Raw genomic sequence first — 23,241 nt, forward strand, 5'->3', positions numbered from 1 at the left:
CTTTTTTTTTTATTAAGTACACTGTTTGTCTTCTTTGCAGAATGCCATTAGCTATTTTTTTAATATCTCAGATTTGGTAAGGTCATTTTAAATTTAGATCCTACATTCCATAATACTTGCAACTCTGCCACAGTTTTCATTCATCTGCAATTTTTTTAAGTCTTCCTTCACCCAAGTTGTCAAATTGTTGTTAATATTAAACAGCTCCCCCAGGATCACATTTGGAAGAATCCATCAGTTTGACAGTGAGCCAGTGACAACTGCTCTTTGAAAGCAGCTTTTCAGCCAGCTATTCGTGAGTTGTTTCATCAGTACCATCATATTCTTACACTGTGTGAGAATGGCAAAGTGAACATGACTCACCAGCCTGTGAACAGGTTTAATAACACAGTGGTGCTCCTGACCCTGAGACTGTAGGCAAATACACATCCAGCCCTTTTAATTAGCTCTGCTGTTATTCTCTAGCATAAGTAGGGCTAAACATCTAGTTGTACAATAAGCCTTAAAAAGGCTCTGAATCACAGCAAGTATTTCTGATGCATTCTGTGTGTACTGCATCTTGATTTCTTTTCTGCTTCCTAGGATATACTGTGAATTCAGCATTGACACCTGGAGGCGTACTGTACATAGCAGGACAGCCACGGTACAATCACACTGGCCAAGTTATCATTTATACAATGGAAGGAAGAGAGGTACAAGTACTTCAGAGGTTAAATGGAGAACAAGTAAGTATGCATTCATGATTAACATATGAGAGCAATATGGCATGAGAAACAGTAATAATGATTTCAAATGAGAACTCTACATCAGAAAAGCAAATGAACCTCGGAGTTGTAAGCAAGATCAGAAGGAAAGGTTGGGTAGATGCTCTGGTATAGTAAGTAATGGGAAGTGGACTCTACGGTAGTCGGAGACCCTTGGAAATTTTCTCTTTGAGGGTTAAACCTTCACCAGTGTCAAACTGGTTGTAGCTATCTCTGTACTTGCAACTAGCTAACTCTGGACTGTCTGCTGAGTGGAAGGGGTACGTCAATGGCAGGAAACGGGTGCAACAAGCAGGGTTCTGTGAGACAGCATCGGCTGGGATAGCATGAAATATTGAACAGCCACTTGTTATATTGAGTAACAGCTGTCTGAGGGCTGTTTCTGTAGGAAAAAAACAACATGTAATCACAGAATTAAAGATGGTAGTATAATATTATGCAGATGAGGGTTGAAGGATCTGCCTACTCGGGTTTCCCCAGGCTGCAGTACAAACTTCTTTCAGGAGAATTCAGGTTGCCTAATTTTCACTCAGCTAATCAATCAATCCTTTCAGAGTCAATGAAGGAAAGTAGGCATTTTTGAGGTTTGAGGGATCTGGCCTACTTGAAGCGTCTTCTGTGAGATGAGATGCATCTTGCTTCTCATGTTGTCTAGCTTAGCTGTGAAGTACAATCAGATAAATCTCACACCTTGTACCCACCTCATGAATGTATCTAGCTGTTTGTGTAGATCTTGTTCCTCTGCATTTAGTGGCAACTTAGGAATTTTGGAGACTGCACTGTGTTGTCTCAGAGCTTTTGCCCACCATCCTACCTATTTCCCCTGGTAAGCCTCAGATCATCGATTTTGCTTCTTCTATGTATTATTGTTGGGACTGAAGAGAAAACTAGCTTCCCCAAGACACTTCTATTCAAATGCTGTCTTAAGAGGTTCTACTCCCCTTAGCAGGTAGAAGGCACCATTTGTACCTTTCACACTCAGGAGAGTTGAAAATTGAATGGGCCATTCTTAAATAAAAAAATCTGACAACAAACCATAAACAGAAAACAAGCTTCAAAGACAAACAGACCAAAAAGATCTAGGTGGCACAGAAAATTTCTGCCTCATGGTTAACATTTGGTATTGTTGCAAGCAACCGTAAAACAGGTCTCTGAATAAGAAATGTTGCATGCTGTTGCTGACTGTCTCCGATTTATACATTGTATTTTCCTGCAGATTGGGTCATACTTTGGGGGTGTTATTACCACAATTGACATCAACAGGGACTCATTTACAGACCTTCTTCTTGTTGGAGCTCCTATGTATATGGGAACTGAGAAAGAGGAGCAAGGGAAAGTATATGTTTATGGTCTGAACAAGGTAAGGATGATGGTTATTGACCAGGTACAGAGCATGCTCTTTACTGTCTTCATATCCTTATTTTAAAGAAATATGATAATTAGAGCTGGGGAAGATGACTTCTTGAAAAAAGAGAAACAGGATTTTGACTATCGAGGGAACAGTAGGGCTTATCCATCCATCCACTGTGCTCCGGTATCCTTGTGACTTGCTTACCAACCTAGAGCTAAACTCCATACATCCAACAGCTTTTAACCATGTCACAACTAGATTGAGGAATATACCAGCTACACCTCAGCTTATTAATTCAATAAGTCTCTTCTTCCAATGGCTATGCATACTTCCTCTTCTTTTTTTTCTTCAAAATATGTCATAGCAATATGTCCTTCTTTTTTGTCTTCAAAATATGTCCTAGCAATGATGATCTCCTAAAATACTATTGCAAGAAAAGGACCTGAAGAGACTGGATCTATTTGACAAGGAACTTTTCCAGTTTCTACATTCATGTTGCTAACAACAAATTGCTGGTGAATAGGATTGGCAAGAAAACAAAAATTCCATATCCTCTAGTAATGTGAGAGTTTGAAATCTGTTTTTCCTGTGCTTTCTTTTATCCATCTCCAAATAAAGGAGACGCAGCAACTGCTTGCTGCTGCTAGTCTCCAGAATGGAACTCCTGGGGCCAATCTCTTGGAAAGATTGGTTACATACCATACTGTATGCGTGGTTTTGGTCTAGGATGCACACTGGACCCAAAGAATATATATTTTAGGCCATGGAGTATGTGTCTACTGAGGACAGAATTCAGTCTATGTAAGAGAAATGCTGTCTTTTGTTCTGGAATAAGAATATTACCATCTGTGTTTCATCAGAAACTTGGCTCACTTCTTGGATTAAGAGAATGCCTTTAGAAGAACTCTTTACACTATCTTAAGAATGAAATGGTTTACTTACAATAACATCCAAATATTGTTATGACACTATGCTTTCCTGTGAACCTCTAGCTTCAAGAAACATGCTGAAGCATCTAAATGCAGAAAGAGAGGGAGCAAGAATGTCTTTCACACCCACTGCTCAGAAAGAAGGTTTGAATTATAGTTATAGAATCACGGTTTCTACAGTGTGCTCAATCACTAGGAATAGGATGTAATCATTTCATTTAATTCATCAGTCTTCTGGACAGGAGCTCTTAAAAGCCTGCATTGCTAAAATGTTGATGGAAAGCCATAAACTCTAACTCTGTTCTTTCACAGACGAAGTTTGAATATCAGATGAGTCTTGAACCTGTAAAGCAAACATGCTGTTCACCATTAAAACAAGACACCTGCAAAGTTTTTAAGAATGAGCCTTGCGGTGCACGCTTCGGGACTGCAATTGCTGCAGTCAAGGATCTCAACCTTGATGGATATAATGACATTGTAATAGGTTCTCCCTTAGAGGATGATCATCGGGGAGCTGTTTATATTTATCATGGTCATGGCAACACAATCAGTAAAAAGTACTCTCAGGTATGAAGTAAAACTTTACAGATTGGCAGCCACACTAAGTATATGTAGAACAAATCCTGTTTTCCCATGTCTTTCCAACATAGAATCAAACTGTGACTTCACCTGTTATGACAGCTTCTTTTTTAAAATGCCCTGTGCTTTTAAACTCAGTTTGATTTAACTGAATTTAACTCTAAAAATGTTAGAAAGTATATTTGCACATTTTTATTAGAAACCTTCCGAAATCTTCTGTAAAGCCAGAAGAGTAGATATTTTGCAGTTCTGAAAATTTATAGTAGTTCATCATCATGGTAACTGTTTTAGGAGTATTGTAATGAAAATTTAATACATTTAAAGAGTCTAAAAGCCATTTGACTGCCAACAAATGCGTCTTGAATGTTCTTATAAAATCATTCAATATGCACTGCATAAACGTCTTAATGCTTTTCACAGCGTATTGCATCAGGTGGAGATGGGGAAAAAGTGAAATTTTTTGGCCAGTCTGTGCATGGAGAAATGGATTTAAACGATGACGGGCTGATTGATGTCACCATTGGAGGCCTTGGTGGGGCTGCCCTCTTCTGGTAGGGATGATCACAGCAGCTGTCAGGCCAGAAAATAACCATTTGTCTTGGGATACCGATGTAACTTGAATGCACAACTGTTTGGACTGTTGTGAGGACATTGATTTCATCTCATTCTTTGACACTGGCTGTGAATCTTCATATTTTCATGTCTCTCTGGAGGAACAAGTATAAAACCTAATGGATAACACTAATAAATATAGGAATGTTTTTAGAAACATTATTAGCCTAGTATGAAGGCCTTGTCCTCCTAGACCATATTCAAAATAGAAACAGATTCCATTTGTGGCATTAAGTAAAATCGAAAAAAACCTCTAAGTGTTCTCCTTTTCACACTATATTGCATATTATCTTATTAGCAATATCAAGGACAGGTTCAAATATAAAGGGATCACTAGGAAAACTTATTTAATGAGAAAACTCTAGTTTGACTCCCTACAGAAAATCTTGGAAAAAAATAAATAAACTTTCCGGTGAACTGTGAATTCATTTTCTTTACAAAAGAGTGTGATTCAGATGGCATAAGGAGCAATATATTTTTTAAGGGAGAAGAGAAAAATACTAGTAAGAGAAATAAGCAAGGAAACATGTGATCCCTCATTTCTAAAGAACAACTAAAACCGTTTCTTTCACTGGTAAGGCAATTGCTAAGCCAGCTCCTTGTTTTCCCTGTCCCGCTGTTCCACCTAACTCACCTGCTAGATGATTAAATTAGATGGCGTTTAGATCACAAATCTGAAGAAAGCTATTTTGCCAGCTAAATTTTCTGCTGGTTTGGTGCACTGACATACTCCATTTCAAGGCCGAAAGGGAGCTGAGCCAGAGGAAAGGGAGAGGCAGGAATGCATTGCAGGGACAAGGGCAAAGGGAAGTTAAAGTGAAGCAGATTGGTGGTGAATCTCATCCTGTTTACCTATCCACAGCCTAAGAGATGGCACACCACCCTCCAGCTCGTGTCTATGTTCATCTGTGCATACCCTTGATATTGGGTCTGGGCCTTCAGTCTCTTTAAATTGGGACTGGCTGTGTAGAGTTGCTTAAATACTTTTGAAAATATTTCCTTTCTTCTGATATCTGTTCTGAAACAAGTCACTGTGGAGAAACCCTGTGATCATTTTCTCTGTAATTTTTGTTTACTGATACTATAGAGAGAGTATATATTTAATTATTTGTCTAGACCCTCACATGTGTATTTTAATGTTGAATGTTGCACATTTTGTAAGTTCATTCTTAAGTTAAAAAAAAAGTTGCTGCTATTATTTTCAAGCCACTTTCTCTCTTTGTGTTTTTGTTAAGGTCTCGTGATGTGGCTGAAGTAAATGTTTCCATGCAATTTACACCCAAAAGCATCAATATCCAACAACAAAATTGTCAGATAAATAAAAGAAAAACAATATGCATAAATGCCACAATTTGTTTTAAGGCCAGACTGAAGTCGAAGGAAGATATATTTGAATCTAGTAAGTAGATAAGCACTCAGCTATGGAATCTTTATGCTATAAAACTACTATGCTAGCATTCATTTAGTTCTCCAAAAATGGAATGCAGCTCTTCTAAATTCACTGTTCAAAGTGCATTTAAGATATTCGGGGTGGGGGAGAAAGAATGTGTAGAGGCAAATTGGTTCGTAGTATTGATCTCAACTTCCTTTGCAGGTCTGCAGTATTGGATTACTCTCGACTCTCAAAGACAAATATCTCGAAGCTTGTTCACAGAAAGCCATGAGAGGAAAATGCAGAAAAATATAACTATCAAAGGGTCAGAATGTATTAAACATAACTTCTACATGTTGGCAAGTAAATCATTTAAAGTGTTTTTCTCATGTTGACATTTTAATAACCCGAATGTATTCCATTAATTGTAAATTGGACAACTAAATCTGCATCCAAAATTAATCTTAAGAAGTGTAGATAAAATTTGTACACATCCTACTTAGGATTTATGTATTTGTATATGTATATATGTATTCGTATATGTATATAGATATAAACTATTTACTTATATGTACAGTCTATTTACCTTTGTCTCTTTTGTTTGTGTCTGTCTCAAGAAAGAGCATAATACACTTAGTGGAACCAAGCAGCGAGTGTGGTTAGTAGTTTAGGTGCATTCAAAATGCAGCAGGAGCATGTCAGCTGGAAGTCTAGTTTGCATATTGGTGCAATTCCTCCTACTAAAATACAGTAAAAAAGCTCTCAAATTAGGTTTTGGATAGAGAATACTAATTCACTGCAAAACAGAAATGTAACTGGCAACTGTGAGTATGAAATTGCCCAGATTGTAACTAATGTGCAGAGTGAATGGAGGTGTATATTATAAGCTACCCACATTTAAAATGTTTAGTGATTTCACAGTTGTATCACAGTTCAAAAATAATGATAAATTATGCCCATAATTTGCTTGAATATGCAATATATGTCCTAACAGCAGGCCTCAGTTTGACTTCACACAAGGTGATACTGCTGCTGTTTGTCTTACTGATCCTTTAGCAACAACTAAAAGAGGAAGGTCTATGAGTTGGCTGTTCTGAGACATGAAACGAAAGTGTGTTGGATATGCTTAGGCTATGTGACATTTTTATGATGAGATGAGATACATAAATTGGTAGATATTTATAAGGATTCACTTGCACATTAAATGCTTTATTATCAATTGCAAGCATTTAAATGCTTCTCTAACAAGAATGGCAACAGTATGACTGAAAAATATTTTACCTCAGCATTGTTTGATTTTTTTTTTTAACCTCCTTAGATGTTAAAGTGAATGTTCATAACAGCAATTTTGTTTTCTTTATATTCTAGGATAAGCCTGACTTTCAGGACTCTGTAAAGGTTTTGCTGGAGTTCAATTTTTCTGATCCAGAAAGTGGACCTGTTCTTGATAGCAACCTGCCAAATTCAATATCCGAATATGTAAGTCAGCAAGATTCTGTATTAATAACCAAATTATTTAAGATAAAATTCATACCCCATACAAGAACTGAAAGTATTGTCCACAAATTGGCTAAAGAGGGAGGGTCATTAAGCCTGACCAGCTGTTTCCTTTAAATGAGTCTTCAGGAGTGAAAAGCTTGATTCAGTGTGCTTGGGAACCAGCCTCAGGCTTTAAAGCTGTCCAGAGTTAACTGAAGATAGAAGGGAATACAAGCAATTTTATTTTCGTTTTTCACATAGATAGAGCAGGGGAATGTTAGTCATATACATTGATGGTGCTTTGGCGTCATTCATACTTCTGCTATTGCCTCTTTTCCAATCTAGATGAATCACGTAGAAGGGAATGAGTAGAAAGCGTATGTTTCACCTGAGCATTTTACAGGATATTGTCATGTTTAACTTATTACTATTAGGAAAGACTTTCTTTGATTGTCAAACAGAAGACCTTATATAAAATTAGATAAAGAATTAAAATGTAAGTATTTAATTTTAATAATAAATGCAATAAAATTGAGAATAAAAATACTATTGTTGCAGATTCCTTTCACAAAAGATTGTGGAGCCAAAAATAAATGCATTTCAGATCTTGTTCTGAATGTAAAAGCAAGCATAGCTGGAGACAGGTAACTACACTGGGTTTGTTGTATCACTTGGTATCTGTACAAAATTTCTATGTAAATTATAAATTCTGTAGTCTAATAAGATAACACTGTGGCATAATTTCCAAATCAGAAACAATATAGTCTGGACACGGAAAGAAGTTCCTCTTTATGTTAAAAATAGATTCAAAAATTAAGACGTCCAACATTCTTACTTTATTTTACAGCTCTTCTCCATTCATTGTAAAGTCACGCAATGATAAGTTTACCATCCAGCTCTCTGTGAAGAACAAAAAAGACAGTGCCTATAATACCAGAGTTTTGGTTCAGTATTCTCCAAATATTATTTTTGCTGGCATTGAGGTAGGAATTTTTCACATTATCACATTTACCATAACGTATATTGCTAGAGAGATCTAAGGAAGCTTTTTTATTAAGCCTGAATTTCACTACTCTGGCATCATCTCAGTTGATTGGAAGAGATTCCCTAGGAGTGCTGTCCTTGATTATCCCTCTGAAAGACTGTATTTATTTTGACCTGAGTGGACTCTTGCTTAGCCTTTGTTAACTACAGACACAAGTTTCACAAACACACTTAGACTGCAAGTGCCTGCATCTTAGACAAACGTCAGCACCATGAATCATCTGTACATCAATAGAGCCAGAAATGCCTCATTGTTTGTCAGTAACAGCTCCTGAGCCTCTAGAATTCACCTTTTGCATGTGTATAGAAAAAGCACTGTCTTGGTAGGGCAGCATATATCAGTCCCTGCCTCATCCTTACCTCAGACAGTATTTCCAAGGTAGCTGTTTTTCTGCCTGCCTCAGCAGATGTGCTATGAATTCACCTCAGTTTGTTTTCTATATCTACTGTCCTCACATTGCACATTATGAGAAGTTAGGGATCCATAGCACTATTTCTGACCCTGTGGCAATAATTTATGGAGTATGAATGTCACTTTTTTTCCCAAGTTAGGAACACATTTACAAAATTACATGTAAAGACTGTGTACTTATCCATATGTTGATCTGCTAGACCCCATGACTGATTTGCACCATGTCCAGTTTGTATATAATCGCTAATGTTCCAAACACTTTCACTGGAAGGGAATAATGGCTGCTAATTGATGTAGGTGTCCATGGGTGGAAATTGTTTTGCAGAAGTTGTGGCTTCATATTTTTGTTTCAGTTCAGTTAAGGCTTTGACTCTTATGATGTTTTGATGATGAAAAGTGGCAATGGTATACACGTTCAACAGGCCCTTGATGCTTAGTCAAAATTTAAGAAGAGTTTGCACAAGGTCATGATTTCACTTTCTTTTTCTTTAGGATATACAGAAAGATAGCTGTGAATCTAATCACAACATCACCTGTAAAGTGGGATATCCATTTCTAAAACCTGCAGAAGAGGTAAAAAGTCACCCTGCATGCAAGTTCTCGTTGCTGCGTGTTGTTCTAAGGCCAGGACAGTCCCTATCACGTCTGAATTTCTTTTCTCTTGCGTTCACCGCAAAACCCATCCCAAGCTATCCTTGACATGAACTGCACTGAGCCAGATAGGAAAACGTCAGATCCTCAGTACCTGGGGAGTCAGCTGTGGTATGTGAGGAGGTAATAGGTGCATATTGCCATCCTTTACACTCTCAGAAGGCAAGTGGCACACCTGGCCAGAAGGGTCTGTCTCCAGGTGTATAGGATATCCGTTAGGAAATGCAGATAAGACTTTAGATACTGTGGCTTTCAATATGTATAACTATAACTTCAGTTATTTTGTATATAAAATTTAGTCAGTTGGGTGAGAAGAGAATAGGGTGGTATGTGAAATGCTAACCTGGGTCTGCCAAAGCCAGTCATCAAGACTTCACCTCTGCTGAGTGGGAAGTGAGAGGCCTTTCCAGCAAGCAGTCCACTTAAAATCGAGCTCCAGCTTGCAGAGCTCCAGTGATAAGCCTGTATCTCCTGCTGGAATACAGAGGGAGCTGCAGCTAAACTCAGCCTTTGAAAGTAGGCATCTAAGCCTCACTTAAATAGTTCTGATATTGAATTGTGAAATGTCAAATTGCATGGAAATAAGACCAACTGTCTTTCCTGGCAGTTTCTTGTCTGTTCCTCTGTCATGTCAGGTCTGTGTTGCGTAACAGAGGGAGGATCAGGAGAGATGTCCTCTAACAATGACTCCCACGTACATGTTCCAGCTTGTGTCTTGGACTTGTAGGAATTAAATCCACTGTTACTGTCTTGCAGCCAAATAAGCATACTACCCAATGCCAGTGCCCACAATACTCCGTTCCCAGCTTTACTCGATTTTTCTCATTTTCCTTTCATGCTTTGATCATTAGTTTTTCTGTAGCTATAGATCCCCAAATTTAGAAATATCATACTCTCCTTTGCATTCAGAAATCAATTAGTCTCTGATTCACTAATAAGCATCCCTAATACATTCTTTTTTAAAGCCTTTTCCTGGCTTTTTTTTTTTTTAATATAAAGAAATAGCTAAGAAAACTTTGTCAGGGTCACTTTGTAATAAAGATTTGTACACATTAAAGGAAAAATAAAAATCTGAGCTGAAAATCCTGTACAGTAACAAATAGTAAACCTTTTGGTTCATATAAAATTACCTTTAAGTGTTAGGATATGAAGAGGAATATGTTTGGGACAGTGCCAAATTGTGACAGATTTGCCGTAGTTATAATGAGTAGGGAATTTTTGTGAGACCTAGTAGTAATTTATTTACATTGTAAACATTTCTGTTTGGTATTCCAGGTGTTCTACTGTATATTAAGTGAGATTCCAGCAGCCTTCTATAGACAGCTCATCTCCAGTGTAATGGCTAGCCTTTGAAGCTTTGTTTCTTCCTCATTAGAGAAAAAAAAAAAGTTTTGATAAATTGCTTGCAAGACTAGTTGGTTTAAGAATTATTTAGCTATGTATTTCTAATATACTATGTAATAAGTTTTACTGAGGCTTCTCAGTTCTGAAAATTTGAAGGCTTTTGTTTAGTAAGTGATAACTGTTAGATTTCCTTCTTAGTGGGACAGATTCAAAAAAGTGGATTCATTCATAGAAAAGTGTTAAAATGTGAATAAGGATTCCATAGATAAAAGGAGCAAAAATTTGGTCATTTTTCATCAGATTAAACCTTATTAATGTACTTTTATTTCTTTGGGGTTTTTTCCCTTTAAAATGTGTAATGTATTTCTCCAAACAGATTTCCTTCAAAATATCATTCCAATTCAACGCATCATATCTCCTGGAAAATGCTACTGTTCACGTATATGCAACAAGGTTAGTTGCAATCATCACTTGTTTACCTTCCGATTTTATTTTTTTTTTTCTTAGAAAGCTCTACAGCCTTGTGTTTTGTGGTAAAACAAGGATGACTTTTCTGAACTCAGAAGTGGTTAAACAATCTGTAGAGCTGGCAGCTGAACAGATGTACTCGGTCCAGCAGTGGAATGAGTGGATTAAATAGCTGTTTGTCTCTAGAGTCTGAGAATCATGAATGAGTCATAATTTCCAGTAGTTTTACCTTCAGAAAAGGTTTATTCTCTTACAAAATTACTGTGTACTTTAACATGAATCACAGTACGCTAAACAAAAAGGTCTAGCCTTCAAAGAGCAAGAGCATTGCAGAAGTTGTCTGTGATAAAGGAATGCACTTCCCCTCAGCGTTTGCTGTCCCTGCAAAATCCAGGGATGGTGTGAGAGCAGTGGCCATTACTTCATCCATTTTCATTCAGCCAACTGCAGTCTGTAATTTTAACAAAGATGTGTCTTTGAGCTGGGACTTAACGTTTCAGCTACTGGAAATAGTCTTTTGAATTCATTTTTAGGACATAGTAATTAACTGGAATAGAGTAGTGTGTTTTCATGCCCAGAGCTGTAGGTATTTCAGTTTCTTAAGATCCCTTCCCACCTAGTAGTAGTGTTGCATCTGTACAGTCTGACCTGAGTGGCATATGTTGTTTTATTTTAGTGACAGTGAAGAACCCCCTGAGACCTTGCGTGACAACAGAGGACACGTTACAATTCCAGTAAAATATGAAGTAGGATTAATATTTGTAAGGTATTGATGCCTCTCTATACTTTTATTTGCTAGCAAGGTAAATAGCAGGTGTTCAAATAGAATATAGCATTGTTTTGTTGTTGAGCTGTGCTATCTACTGATAACAGCTTCTAGGCTCATGAACAGGAAGCACAGGCTTCATTGAAAAGAGCAATTACATGAAATAATGGGGCAGTTACGGCCCCTATCGTGCTGTATCTCCATTTTATCTATTTAAATTTGACCTGGAGTTTGCAAGTACAACAGCAGCTTTTGTTAATTCTTGTACTTTGCTCTGTTCATTCAAAGGTGTTTCAGGTACATAAGAAAGCAAATACTTCCAGCTTCCTGATGGCCATGAGTTTGTATCACTATAACATTGCATGGTGTGGTGTTTGATCTCCAGCTTCAAAAATTAGCCTTAATTTTAGATTCTCAGGGGTTTGCTTTTATCATTTCAGACATAGACTTTAATGCAGGTCTTGTAGTACACTTTATTTTCAGAAATAGCTAGAATTCAGTTAAATTTCATCCCTGAAAAATATTATAAATATTATCAGTAGACTGCATTGCATGGTGTGTAGGTGTAAATAATTAAGTCAAATTCATTTTGGATGCATTTCATGGTTCAAATCCAGCCTCTTTTTGTTCCATAGAGAATAAGATTGAATTTAGAACATGCTGATTTTGTTCTGTTTTCACTTGGTTCTGTTTTTTATAGGACCCTACCTGTTTCACTCAGGATAAGGGATTGCACAGCTAGAATAAGAATAGCAAAAATCAAGCTCTGATGTATTATTTTTGGGAACAATATTTGCTTATTTTGTAGTTTTATCTGAACAAAAGATTTAAAAAGTACATAATGAGAAGTGAGGACTACTCAGAAAATGAATAAGTTGAACTTCAGTGGAAGAAGCAGTGGTCTTCTACTTGCAGGACTAGTCCTGGAGGATTAATGAAATAATGAAAAAAAAAAAAGTTATTAACTGCTAGAGGTTTTATGAAGTTTTGTGCTTATTGGGGGTTTTCTGTGTGTGTGTTTTTTTAATCCACAGTGTTTTCAAAGAGCACCATGTTATAATTGCAGCAAATGATACTGTCCCTACTGCTATTAACACAACAGAGCAGATTGGGGATGAAGTTACTCTACATTATATGGTAAGAAACAATTAAAACTGTATGATACAGGTACTGGCTTCATTTTTTTTTTTTTTAATTTGGTTTGAATCACTTAATGTGATAGCCTGTTACTTAAATAGCAGCTATGAAATCTGTTAAACCTTCTACATGGGTATTTTGTGTTTAACACCTTTTTTTTTCTTGTTGCCTCAGAATAAGTTGAATCAGAGTGCTCTGTCCTCGTGGAGTAGTTCTCGTGGGGTTTAGAGCTATGGCCCTCAAGCAGGGGAAAGAGAGCATGCCCCAGAGAGAACTTGACCTACGTTCATTGCAGTTTAGAACAGATATTTCCAAAATCCAGTCGGCTTTGAAAAGGGCAAATACCATGCTCCAAGAATGTTGTCTTCCTAATGGAATGATTACTGCAAACTAAAATCACTTGGCAAAGATTTTTAACGGACTAGAAGCCCAGCCTCAAGTTGAAGTAGGACTGATTTTAGTTATCTTGAGAGCATCATTGTTTCCCAGTGTCAAATCCAAAGCTGAACAAGGGTCCCATATACAAAGGATAAAAGTCTCTGAATCAACTTTTATCTCTAAAAAACGGGCCATGGGAAAGTTCTCGCTTTCACTAAATAGCAATGGCAAAAGGATATTTTTTCTTTCTTTTTTTAGCCCACCTACAGTGTTTTACTCAGCTACTTTTCTTAGTCTAAAAGTTCAAGTCCAGTAATCTTGAAGCTTTTGTGGATGTTTAAGACATTATTCATCTCATTTCAAAGCCTTTGCTTTCTGAATGTCAAAGCTAGTGGACTGCAGAGTGTACCACTTATGCACTCGTAAGCAAAACTCATTCCTGCAAGCAGCTTATCACAAACGAGTAGTCAGAAGAAAAAAGTTAAACAGGTTTTTGAGTATTTATTAAGCTCATCCACTTCAGAGACAGGATCACCAATTCCTCTGCCAGCAATTCCACCTAGGTGTTTTCTCAATCCTTGGCCACAGGAGGCCTGTTCAGAAGGAGCAGCAGCTTACAGATATGTCCTGTGATCTTCTCAGGGAAAACGGGAGAGGAGCAGCTGAGCAGGAGGGCTCTTGCCTCAGCACACCTGAGGAGGAACTGGCAGGAGCCACTGCCGATACAGAGGCTCCTCTCCCACATTAAAGCATTTGGGGGGCTTGTGGTGGGTTGACCCTGGCTGGAGGCCAGGTGCCCACCAGAGCCGCTCTCTCACTCCCCTCATTCACTAGACAGGGGAGAAAAGGCATAACAAAATGCTTGCAGGTCGAGATAAGGACAGAGAGAGATCACTCACTAATTGTTGTCATGAGCAAAACAGACCAAACTTAGAGAGGGAATTCATCTGATTTATTACTAGGCAAAACAGAGTAGAGGAATGAGAAATAAAATCAACTCTTAAAACACCTCCCCCCACCCCTCCCATCTTCCCGGGTTCAACTTCACTCCTGGCTTCAACCTCTGCCCCCCTCAGCGGCACAGGGGGACGGGGAGTGGGGGTTACGGTCAGTTCATCTCATGGTGTTTCTGCCACTTCTTCATCCTCAGGGGGAGGACTCCTCTCATCGTTCCCCTGCTCCAGCATGGAGTCCCTCTCACAGGGTGCAGACCTTCAGGAGCAAACTGCTCCAGCGTGGGGTCCCCCACGGGGTCACAAGTCCTGCCAGCAAACCTGCCCTGGTGTGGGCTCCCCTCTGCACGGGTCCACCGGTCTGGCCAGGAACTTGCTCCAGCGTGGGCTTCCCACGGGCCGCAGCCTCCTTCAGGTGCCTCCACCTGCTCCGGCGTGGGGTCCTCCACGGGCTGCAGGTGGAATCTCTACACCCCCTCATCCTTCCTCCATGGGCTGCAGGGGGACAGCCTGCCTCACCATGGTCTTCTCCACGGGCTGCAGGGGGATCTCTGCTCCGGCGCCTGGAGCTCCTCCTCCCCCTCCATCTGCACTGACCTTGGCGTCTGCAGAGTTTCTTACATCTTCTCACTCCTCTCTCTGGCTGCAAAAGCTCTCTCTCTCTAAGTGTTTTTCTTCTTCTTAAATATGTTATCACAGAGGCGCTGATTGGCTTGGCCTTGGCCAGCGGCGGGCCCGTCTTGGAGCCGGCTGGCATTGGCTCTATCAGACACAGGGGGAGCTTCTAGCAGCTTCTCACAGAAGCCACCCCTGTAGCCCCCCCGCCACCAAAACCCTGCCACGCAAACCCAACACAGGGCTTTATTAAGAACTGAAAGGAAATGAACTTAAATAGAAGTCCTAGATGATAAGAGGATGCAATAAAAAAGATGACAAGAAGGAATTTATGTAAGAATGGCTCCTTTCATCCTGTTCCTTTGATTTCCTTCGATAGAGCATTGTATACCAAAAACCATAGAAGAATGTGTTTGCTAATTCATAACTGACTGTTCTCAGGGAAAAAGTAAGAGTTCATCACACCACTTTTTGCATAACTGACTGTGGGAACATTAAAAAAAACACAGAAGAAAAGAAAAACACAGGAAAGGAAAAACTCTCAATCACATACCAACAAAATAAGTAAAGCACTAATCAAAACATTTTTCTTTTTTTTTTATAGATTGAAAAAGGTGAACACTTTCCAATGCCAAACCTCACACTGCAGATCTTATTTCCCAATGTAACAGCAGCCAAGAACACTCTTCTCTACCTTACTGCATTGTCACATTCCCAAGTAAGCTAGGAAGTTGTATTATTTTTATGATTAATTTAAATTTGAAATAATTGTTGTAAGGAACTGCAAAATGCAAACATTTGGGATTATGCCTTGCTTCAAGGTAGGTATTACTTTTAGTCCAAAAGACAAGATGCTGGGGTGTACAGATGTGCCTAAGAAGACAGAGAGATAAATTTTCTTGAAAGGAATCAAGCAAATTTAACATGGTGTTGAACAATAACCGGACTATAACAAGGTTAATTTGAGGTATTCCCAAGTGATGAGAGGTCCAGACTGAGATATGAGTGACAGGAGTTTCTCTCTTAGTTTTGCCTACTGAGCCTCAGATTATCTCCACCGTCAGCAGTGCTTATTGCAAATGCTCTAGTCCTGCTGTGTACATCTAGAGCTCAATCTCCTGTTTAGTCTTCTTCTTTCTGTTACTGAAATTAGCCTTCCTGCATATCTGCTCTCAAGCACTAGCAGTCCTCTGGCTTCTTCCTTCTCTGGGGCACTGAGACCTCTTGAAGGGGATGGTAGGTCATGTCTTTCAAATGATTTTCACTGCAGCCGTCATTTGAGTTTTGCCATTTCACTCCTCAAGAGCAGCTGGAGGAGATACAATTCAAGCAAGTCCCATGATTCCAGATTTGTAGACACTAGAACTAGAGCAATATCAATAACTGGATGACTGAAGAACATCACTAAGTGGTGACATAAAACACTTTTTTTATGAATTTTTAATGAATTTTTTATCTTGCCATTGGATACACACACAAGCACGTCTCTCCAAATATTTCACTTAGTTTTGAGGTGTTGAACCACTGAAAAAACAAACCAAATGGTCTAAGTGAAAGTTCAAGGTTCACTTTAAAACAAAAAATCCAAAAGCCCCAGAATATTTCATGTTTAGAATACATGTCAGAATTGTGTTTGTTCTTAAATTCCTTCCCCCATTATTTTCATTCCTTGGCAATCATCGTATTTGACCCAAGTTTGCACATAAACTCAACAAATCTATGCTTTTTCTGTGGGTATAATTCATCTACTGCTAGCTGCACCCTAGTGATAGTAGTCTGCCAAAGTGTACTGAAGGGGATTTGCAATCTTCTTCATGCTAGCAATCTGAAAGTGAAATGACCTGACTGAAAAAAAACAAATTCCCCTGGACCGACAACACCAAAGAATTTCTCAGCTGCCTTTGAAGGAGCCATGGAGGTCTAGTGGTGCTCCAGCACCCACTCCCCTTCCCTGGGTGTGCTGCAATGGGGACTCCTGAATCCTTCACTTAACCTGCCTCTCTGCTTGCTAAGGCAGAACCTCTGTGGATTCCCATGAAAAAGCTATTTAGCTCCTTTAATAACCAAGTCTTGCTGTTTCATGTAGTGGTCATGTTGCAGGAAGCCCTTGTCTGCTTCTACAGATGTTTAAGTAGCTGGATAGAGTTTGAGTTAAATTATCTCATAAAAAGCTCATTTGTTGTTTGAATAATAATAGTTCACTACCTACACCATCTGAATTTCCTATTCTTTACTCTTGTAATATGCAGTTTTATTGCATTTAGTGGTTAGTAAATATTATTAATGTTATTAAATATTTTTTGTACTAGATTGGATATTCAGACAATAAGAATAATATTTGTATTTCTGCTAACAGAATGCCATCTGCCAAACTAGTTACCCTGTAGATCCCTTAAAGATCAGTGCTGGGAAATCATTTGTGTTGCCAAAAATAAAAGAACCTACAAAGGACACAATTATGGTAAGCCTACATATAGTATACATATTCATTCCAGATATTAACCCAGATCTTTGAGCTGAGTACTTCTGCAATAAATATATAAAAGCTACTCTCAAAATGTATCCTATGGAAACTCAATTTGTCTTAATAGCCTGAAAAGCCACCTTTATGTAGACTAGCTCTAGTTTTTATTTGGCTACAAAACTGCAAGTGGAACTGAATTTGGGGTATTTTGGTGGGTTTTTTTAAAATTTAGCAAATGTGTAAATAACAGTAGCACATTTGACAGCTGAGTAGATCTTCACCTTCTGTATTCCCATTGTAATTAACAAATGGTAATATTTTAAAAGCTTCTCATCTACCTCAAACTTTTTTAGACATATGATTGAAAATACTTTCATATGCTAGCACTCTGATCTGACAGATTTTCCACACAACTGGTAGAAATGTAATTGACAATCCCATTTGGATAGAATTAGCCTCTCATATTTAGATGGAAGAGTTGCAACATAATTTTGCTGCCATAGTTATGTTGGCATGTTGGGTGGAAAACCATGGTACTACCTCCTCAGCATAGAGGTACAAGTTGAGTTTCTGGGGCAAATGAAACCATGCCACAAGAAGAGTATTTTGCTATGCTTATCATAGTCCTAGGTCTAGGCTAAGCAAATGTTTCCAAAGTACTGAATGTAATTCGTCTGCCCTCACAGCTAGCAAATGATACTGGGAAGAAAAGATACTTAAATTTTCACGCACACTTCCCTGCCCTGCTTGAAAGATTCAGGTGTCCCATGATTTGAAAGGATCAAAAGCTGCAGAGAAGCCACAGCCGTGTTAGCAGAAAAACACTTGCTGTTACAGGCTGTGCCTCCTTCAGGAGCTCTGCTGATGCCTTTTGCTGTGCACCTACAGTAACAGGCCTTCCTTAAGGCTAAGCGAGCCTGCAGAAACTGAGTCTGTTCTACCACAGCACAAATATCTCAACTCGTTTTATATACTGCAGTGTCATTGTTTTTACATTAAAAGCCCCAGTAGATAATACCAGTTTAGTACTGGTGTCATAGCAAGTCGATGATCTGTATATATAATAGTTTACATGGTTTTATTTTAGTAATGTGAAAAGTCTCTTCCTATTAATTCATGCTGGTGCCTTTTAAACAGGACTGTGATACATACAGCTGTGCATCTATTAATTGTGCCCTGGTCCCATCTGACACATATCAAGTGAATGTTTCATTAAGAGTATGGAAACCTACCATCATAAAAGTAAGTAAATTGCATTTGTATACAGAACACTCTCAGGTTTAAGAAACTTAAGCCAACATTTCTAAAGACTATTAAAATTATACCTTTCATTTTCTTAAGTCTACACAGTACCCTAGTATTTGAAATTGTTTCTCTTGCTATTTTAAAATTTCCTCAAAACTAAGTTGCATGCATTTTCTTATCCTTAAAGTAAGTACTTCAAACTTAGCAGGACATAGTAAGATACCCCTTACTTATTCTGTATTGATGGTCCTTTTTTTTATATTTATGTATGCATCCACAAACTCAGTAAATTCAGCAGAGGTAAGGAGGCATACATAGAAGCATATAATTTTAAAATCATTTGTAATCTGGAAATATTTCTCAAGTCTAGAATGGAATTTTTGATCAAAAAGAGCAGAGAGAGAGCACACCTCAGTGTTGTCTGATAGTTGCAACAATGACCAGGCTGTGGTCCGTTTTGGTCAGCTGATAAATTTCTGACACTGAGTTCCTTTTTGTGTCTTTGTTTTTTCAGTGGAAAATAACAGGACAGGAGGGGAGATAGAGAAGAATTTTAGAAAGTCCAAATCAATCCCTGTGACCAAAGTAGTATTACATGATTAATTAGTATTTCTTTGAAATCTCTGCTCTCTACTCTTTGAAAGCTGTCTTGCAAACAGTGATGTGTGTGCAAAGGTGACACACATGAGCGGCTTCAATGACTTTCACATTTTTCAGCATCTCCCAAAACTTTCGCATCAAGTTTTGCTTTCACCCTTCTCATTTCTACAAAGCTTTCTACTTCAAAATACCTAATGTAAACTATAGCCATTTCTCTCTTCTTCCAGGCAAGTATTCACAGCTTAACCCTTGTTGTGAAAGCATTACTTAGGAGTGAGAACTCATCACTGATTTTGAGAAATGACCATCAAAAACTGGAGGTAAGAACATGGTAATTCATGGATTTACTCTTCACAGGATTTATTGTGCTACTGAATTATTCATTTTAGTTCATTACTAGTGAACTGATTGTTACCTGTTATAATGTATTACCCTACTCTAACTAAAAGTGATTTCATGTTACAGTAGAAAAGTCAGATTTAGTCAGATGATGATACTAAAATCCCATTACCTACCAATGTACCTGGGTGCGAATAAGTACTGTCTGAAATATTTCTGCCTGATGCAGTATAAAAGCTTCCTACATCTATGTAAATTAAAAGCATAATTAAAATTCTTTTAAGGAATCAATAGTATTTTAAAAATTGTCCTGGATCATTTAGAAGTGATTTTACTTTGTACATTATATTGTCTTTATTTTTTCTTTATTTATTATTTCTTTCCACTTCATTACCCAGGATATATATGAAACAGGATCTTTTATTTTTCAGAAGTTCCCTGTCATTTTCTTAGATAAGAAAGTCTATGGTGTTATAGTACTGGTGTCAGGTATAAAGAGAAATGTCTTTCATTTTGTTAGATTTGTTATTTATCTTTTAATACTCTTTCTTCCAAGACGTTATAGTGGTTAACACATATTGCTTTTCTGTGATAACTTCTGCATGCAGGGGCTTCTATACTACAATGTACTTTTTTAAGCAAAAGTCTTATTATATGGTATTATTGTTACGATACTTACAAAATTTATAGCAAAGTAATAATCAGTGTGAATTATGTCTTGTGCAAAATATTTTTGGAAATACAAACATCACAGGTCAACTATTAGCTGGTATTGTACCCAGGCATTTAAGTGATAGGTTAAAATCCAATCCATGAGTCAAAACACAGCTGAGAAGCTTTCAGATATTGAGAGCTGCCTTTACAACCCAAGAAATTTCAGAATTACCTTTTTTAAGACATAATTTTGAGTTGAATGTTTAGTGTTCAGCTTTTCAATGCTTTTTTGAACTATAAAGTTATGTCTCTAATAAATTCTTAAGTTAAAATAATTCAAACTCCTACATGGTCACATTTATTTAAATGTAAATATTCCTTATTTCAGTTTAGTTTACACCAGATATGCCTGGTTTAAAATCAGGTTAGTATCTACGCAGCATTTTACACTTATTTCATTTAATTGGTTTAGAAGATTTTTAATCACTGACACCTTTCAGGGAGGCAGGCATTGAGCGATGGAGAATATACTAAAGAAACTCCCTAACATACACTTCAACTACTCACGGGTTTGGTCCTGTACCCTTCATAACAATGACTACTGATTTATAGCAGGGCCGACCCTCATGAGATGAATGCACTTACAAAGTGTAAGGTGTTATGTAAATATAGGGTTTCATGTCGGAGATCGTTTTCTCAATTCCCTTCTACAAATTCCTGTATTTAGAATGAAGCAGTACCCTGGAACATCACTGCATACTGACAAAAGTCATACTGCTCTGTTGATATTTTAGAAGGACAGCTTATTTATTGCTTACCTTCTGAACACTTTGCAGACCATGATTAAGATTTCCAAAGAACTCCCACCGGGTACAGTCCCCTTATGGGTTATCCTCCTGAGTATCTTCGCTGGACTCCTGATTCTTGCGCTGCTTATATTTGCTTTGTGGAAGGTAAGCTGTACATTCTTGTCTTCATGAAAATAAGCAAACATGCTTAAATTCTCTGCCATGTCTTTCTGATAACTAGAACGTCACGGACACTGATAGTCTCTAATTATCTGGTAGACATGACAAAATAACTAGTAATACTACATTTTTCTGATGTGTAACATGCAGTGCTAACCAACTGAAACTGAAACCTGTATTGCCAGTATTTTTTGAAAAGAAAAATAAAGAGATCTTAGTACTATTAAATGTTTATTAAGGGGGGGGGGTGGGTTAATTAGCTTTGGCCGCGGCCTTTGATAACCAGTTTTTTTCTTTGTGCAGGAGATGCTAGGCTTGTGGTGTAAGTATTGCCACAAGTGGGCACTCTTCTGCAAGCTAAATATTTAGTTTGTACTTGCATTAGAAGGTTACAGTTTATAAACTTCAACGTGCATAAACTCTTGAAAAATTTGACATATGTAAAAGAAAGTATTATTTATTGAGTGTCAAATATTATTAAGCATTTTAGCCTTTGACATTATGTGAGCATAACAATGATTCAGCAATCACTCACTATATGTTAACTGTACTCCTTTTGTCTGCTTTCATGACATGTCTCTTTAGTTTTTCCGTTCCAGGAAAAACAATGTTGTACTTCAGTGATAAAATATTAAATGACATTTTACTGTACTGACAGTATTAAAATAGTAGTAAGAACCAGCACATGAATGCTACCAATATGGGTTCTATGTTTTGAGCAGTTCTTAGTCACTTTTTTCTTTTCTGCAGGCTGGATTTTTCAAGAGACCGCTAAAGAAGAAAATGGAGAAATAAAGAAAAAAAAAAAAGCAGAAATTTTTGCTCAGGTCTGCCTAAAAAATGTTACTGTAAAATTATAAACTTAGATATATATACAGTGGTCACAATGTTTTCTGAACTCTGGTGCATTAATAAAACAAGAAGCAGAATAAGAAGCAGCAAATCAAGCACACACGCAAGGAATGATGCAAAGGAAGAATAAACAAACAGCCTTATGATATTTTGTGATACACAAGGACATACTTTCAAGTGTTACTCATTTTTGGAGAGTAACTGGGTTCAAAGATTCTAATGGTTTTAATATGGAAAATGCATAATCATATTTTTGTATACCTATGTATGTGAAATAATTTTTCATTCCAAATTATTCAACAAGTCAGCTTTTTATGTACCAATCCCAGTCTTTTTTATCACCTTACAATTTTCAAAAGAAGAAAAGCATCATTTTCAAAATTTCCTCCTTATGTCAGTTCTGTGAGAGCAGACTGTCAGTTCATCAAGTAGAACATGCACACTTTGAGAATGCACCACTGTATGGTAACTAATGTAATGACAATTCAGAAGACAGAAGCACCTGCAGAATTTTGAGTGAGAATTACTGAAGTACCTTGGATTTCTCTTTCTGCTCATTTTAGTGTGTCCAGCTGAACCCAGGATACTCCAAGAAAGAGATTTTTATGGTCAAGTGGACCATAAAGGATTGATCCTTTAAATTACATAACTGTCTGAACTTGAAACAGATTTTTGGCAGGCCTAAAAATGTATGCACAAAACATTCAAGCCCATCTGATTGCACACTGTACTCAAATAAGCAGGGGCACTATTGTATCTGCAAATTGAAATGTTCATATTTATGCAGAAAGTATTTAGAAGTACCCTGAAAGTTTGACTCTTGCTGTATATCTTGGAGTAGCCAGGAGGGTACTTCATAAACTGTCACTGTAAATTTATCGTGTAGCTATTTAATCCGATGAGTTTAAAGTGTACAAAATTATAATTAACAAAAGAGCACAGATAGGAAACTCAGCACTGGCAAGCTGCTTCTAGTATCATAAGTCACACCTCATCTTTGTTACTTATGAGTTTAAGAAGTGATGAAGAATTTGCATACTAAATAAGCACTTAACTAATGATGTTTATTTTGTGTCAAAGATTAAAAGTTTATACAAGAATACACTGAAATGTAGATAGCAAAATATTTCTTTAAGCCTATTTAGAACATTCAGTTTTCTCCTTTCTTTCACACACTTGTCTTCTTTCCACGAGGATGTCTCCCCAGGCTTTTGGGCTGTGCCTTGTCCTTGAGAGCTTCCTATATTACTTGCAGCCACACAAAA

The 23,241-nt window shown here is 37.6% G+C and overlaps 1 protein-coding gene across 2 annotated transcripts in view; it reads left to right on the forward strand.

The window, feature by feature from the left end:
- ITGA1 (integrin subunit alpha 1) overlaps window positions 1-23,241 on the forward strand; it is a 73,123-nt gene extending 49,882 nt beyond the window's left edge. For both annotated transcript variants that reach the window (XM_054809080.1, XM_054809081.1), the window contains 19 exons: window positions 583-725; window positions 1,981-2,124; window positions 3,357-3,611; window positions 4,044-4,174; window positions 5,471-5,634; window positions 5,830-5,966; window positions 6,976-7,086; window positions 7,645-7,730; window positions 7,934-8,069; window positions 9,035-9,115; window positions 10,914-10,990; window positions 11,682-11,771; window positions 12,806-12,908; window positions 15,459-15,572; window positions 17,211-17,315; window positions 18,456-18,560; window positions 19,391-19,483; window positions 20,993-21,109; window positions 21,875-23,241. In XM_054809080.1, the coding sequence (XP_054665055.1) occupies window positions 583-725; window positions 1,981-2,124; window positions 3,357-3,611; window positions 4,044-4,174; window positions 5,471-5,634; window positions 5,830-5,966; window positions 6,976-7,086; window positions 7,645-7,730; window positions 7,934-8,069; window positions 9,035-9,115; window positions 10,914-10,990; window positions 11,682-11,771; window positions 12,806-12,908; window positions 15,459-15,572; window positions 17,211-17,315; window positions 18,456-18,560; window positions 19,391-19,483; window positions 20,993-21,109; window positions 21,875-21,919 (2,237 nt within the window). In that variant the 3' untranslated portion in view covers window positions 21,920-23,241. The remainder of the gene's footprint in view (window positions 1-582; window positions 726-1,980; window positions 2,125-3,356; window positions 3,612-4,043; window positions 4,175-5,470; window positions 5,635-5,829; window positions 5,967-6,975; window positions 7,087-7,644; window positions 7,731-7,933; window positions 8,070-9,034; window positions 9,116-10,913; window positions 10,991-11,681; window positions 11,772-12,805; window positions 12,909-15,458; window positions 15,573-17,210; window positions 17,316-18,455; window positions 18,561-19,390; window positions 19,484-20,992; window positions 21,110-21,874) is intronic.

This window comes from Grus americana, chromosome Z (genome assembly GCF_028858705.1).
Source record: "Grus americana isolate bGruAme1 chromosome Z, bGruAme1.mat, whole genome shotgun sequence".
Lineage (NCBI taxonomy): Eukaryota > Metazoa > Chordata > Aves > Gruiformes > Gruidae > Grus > Grus americana.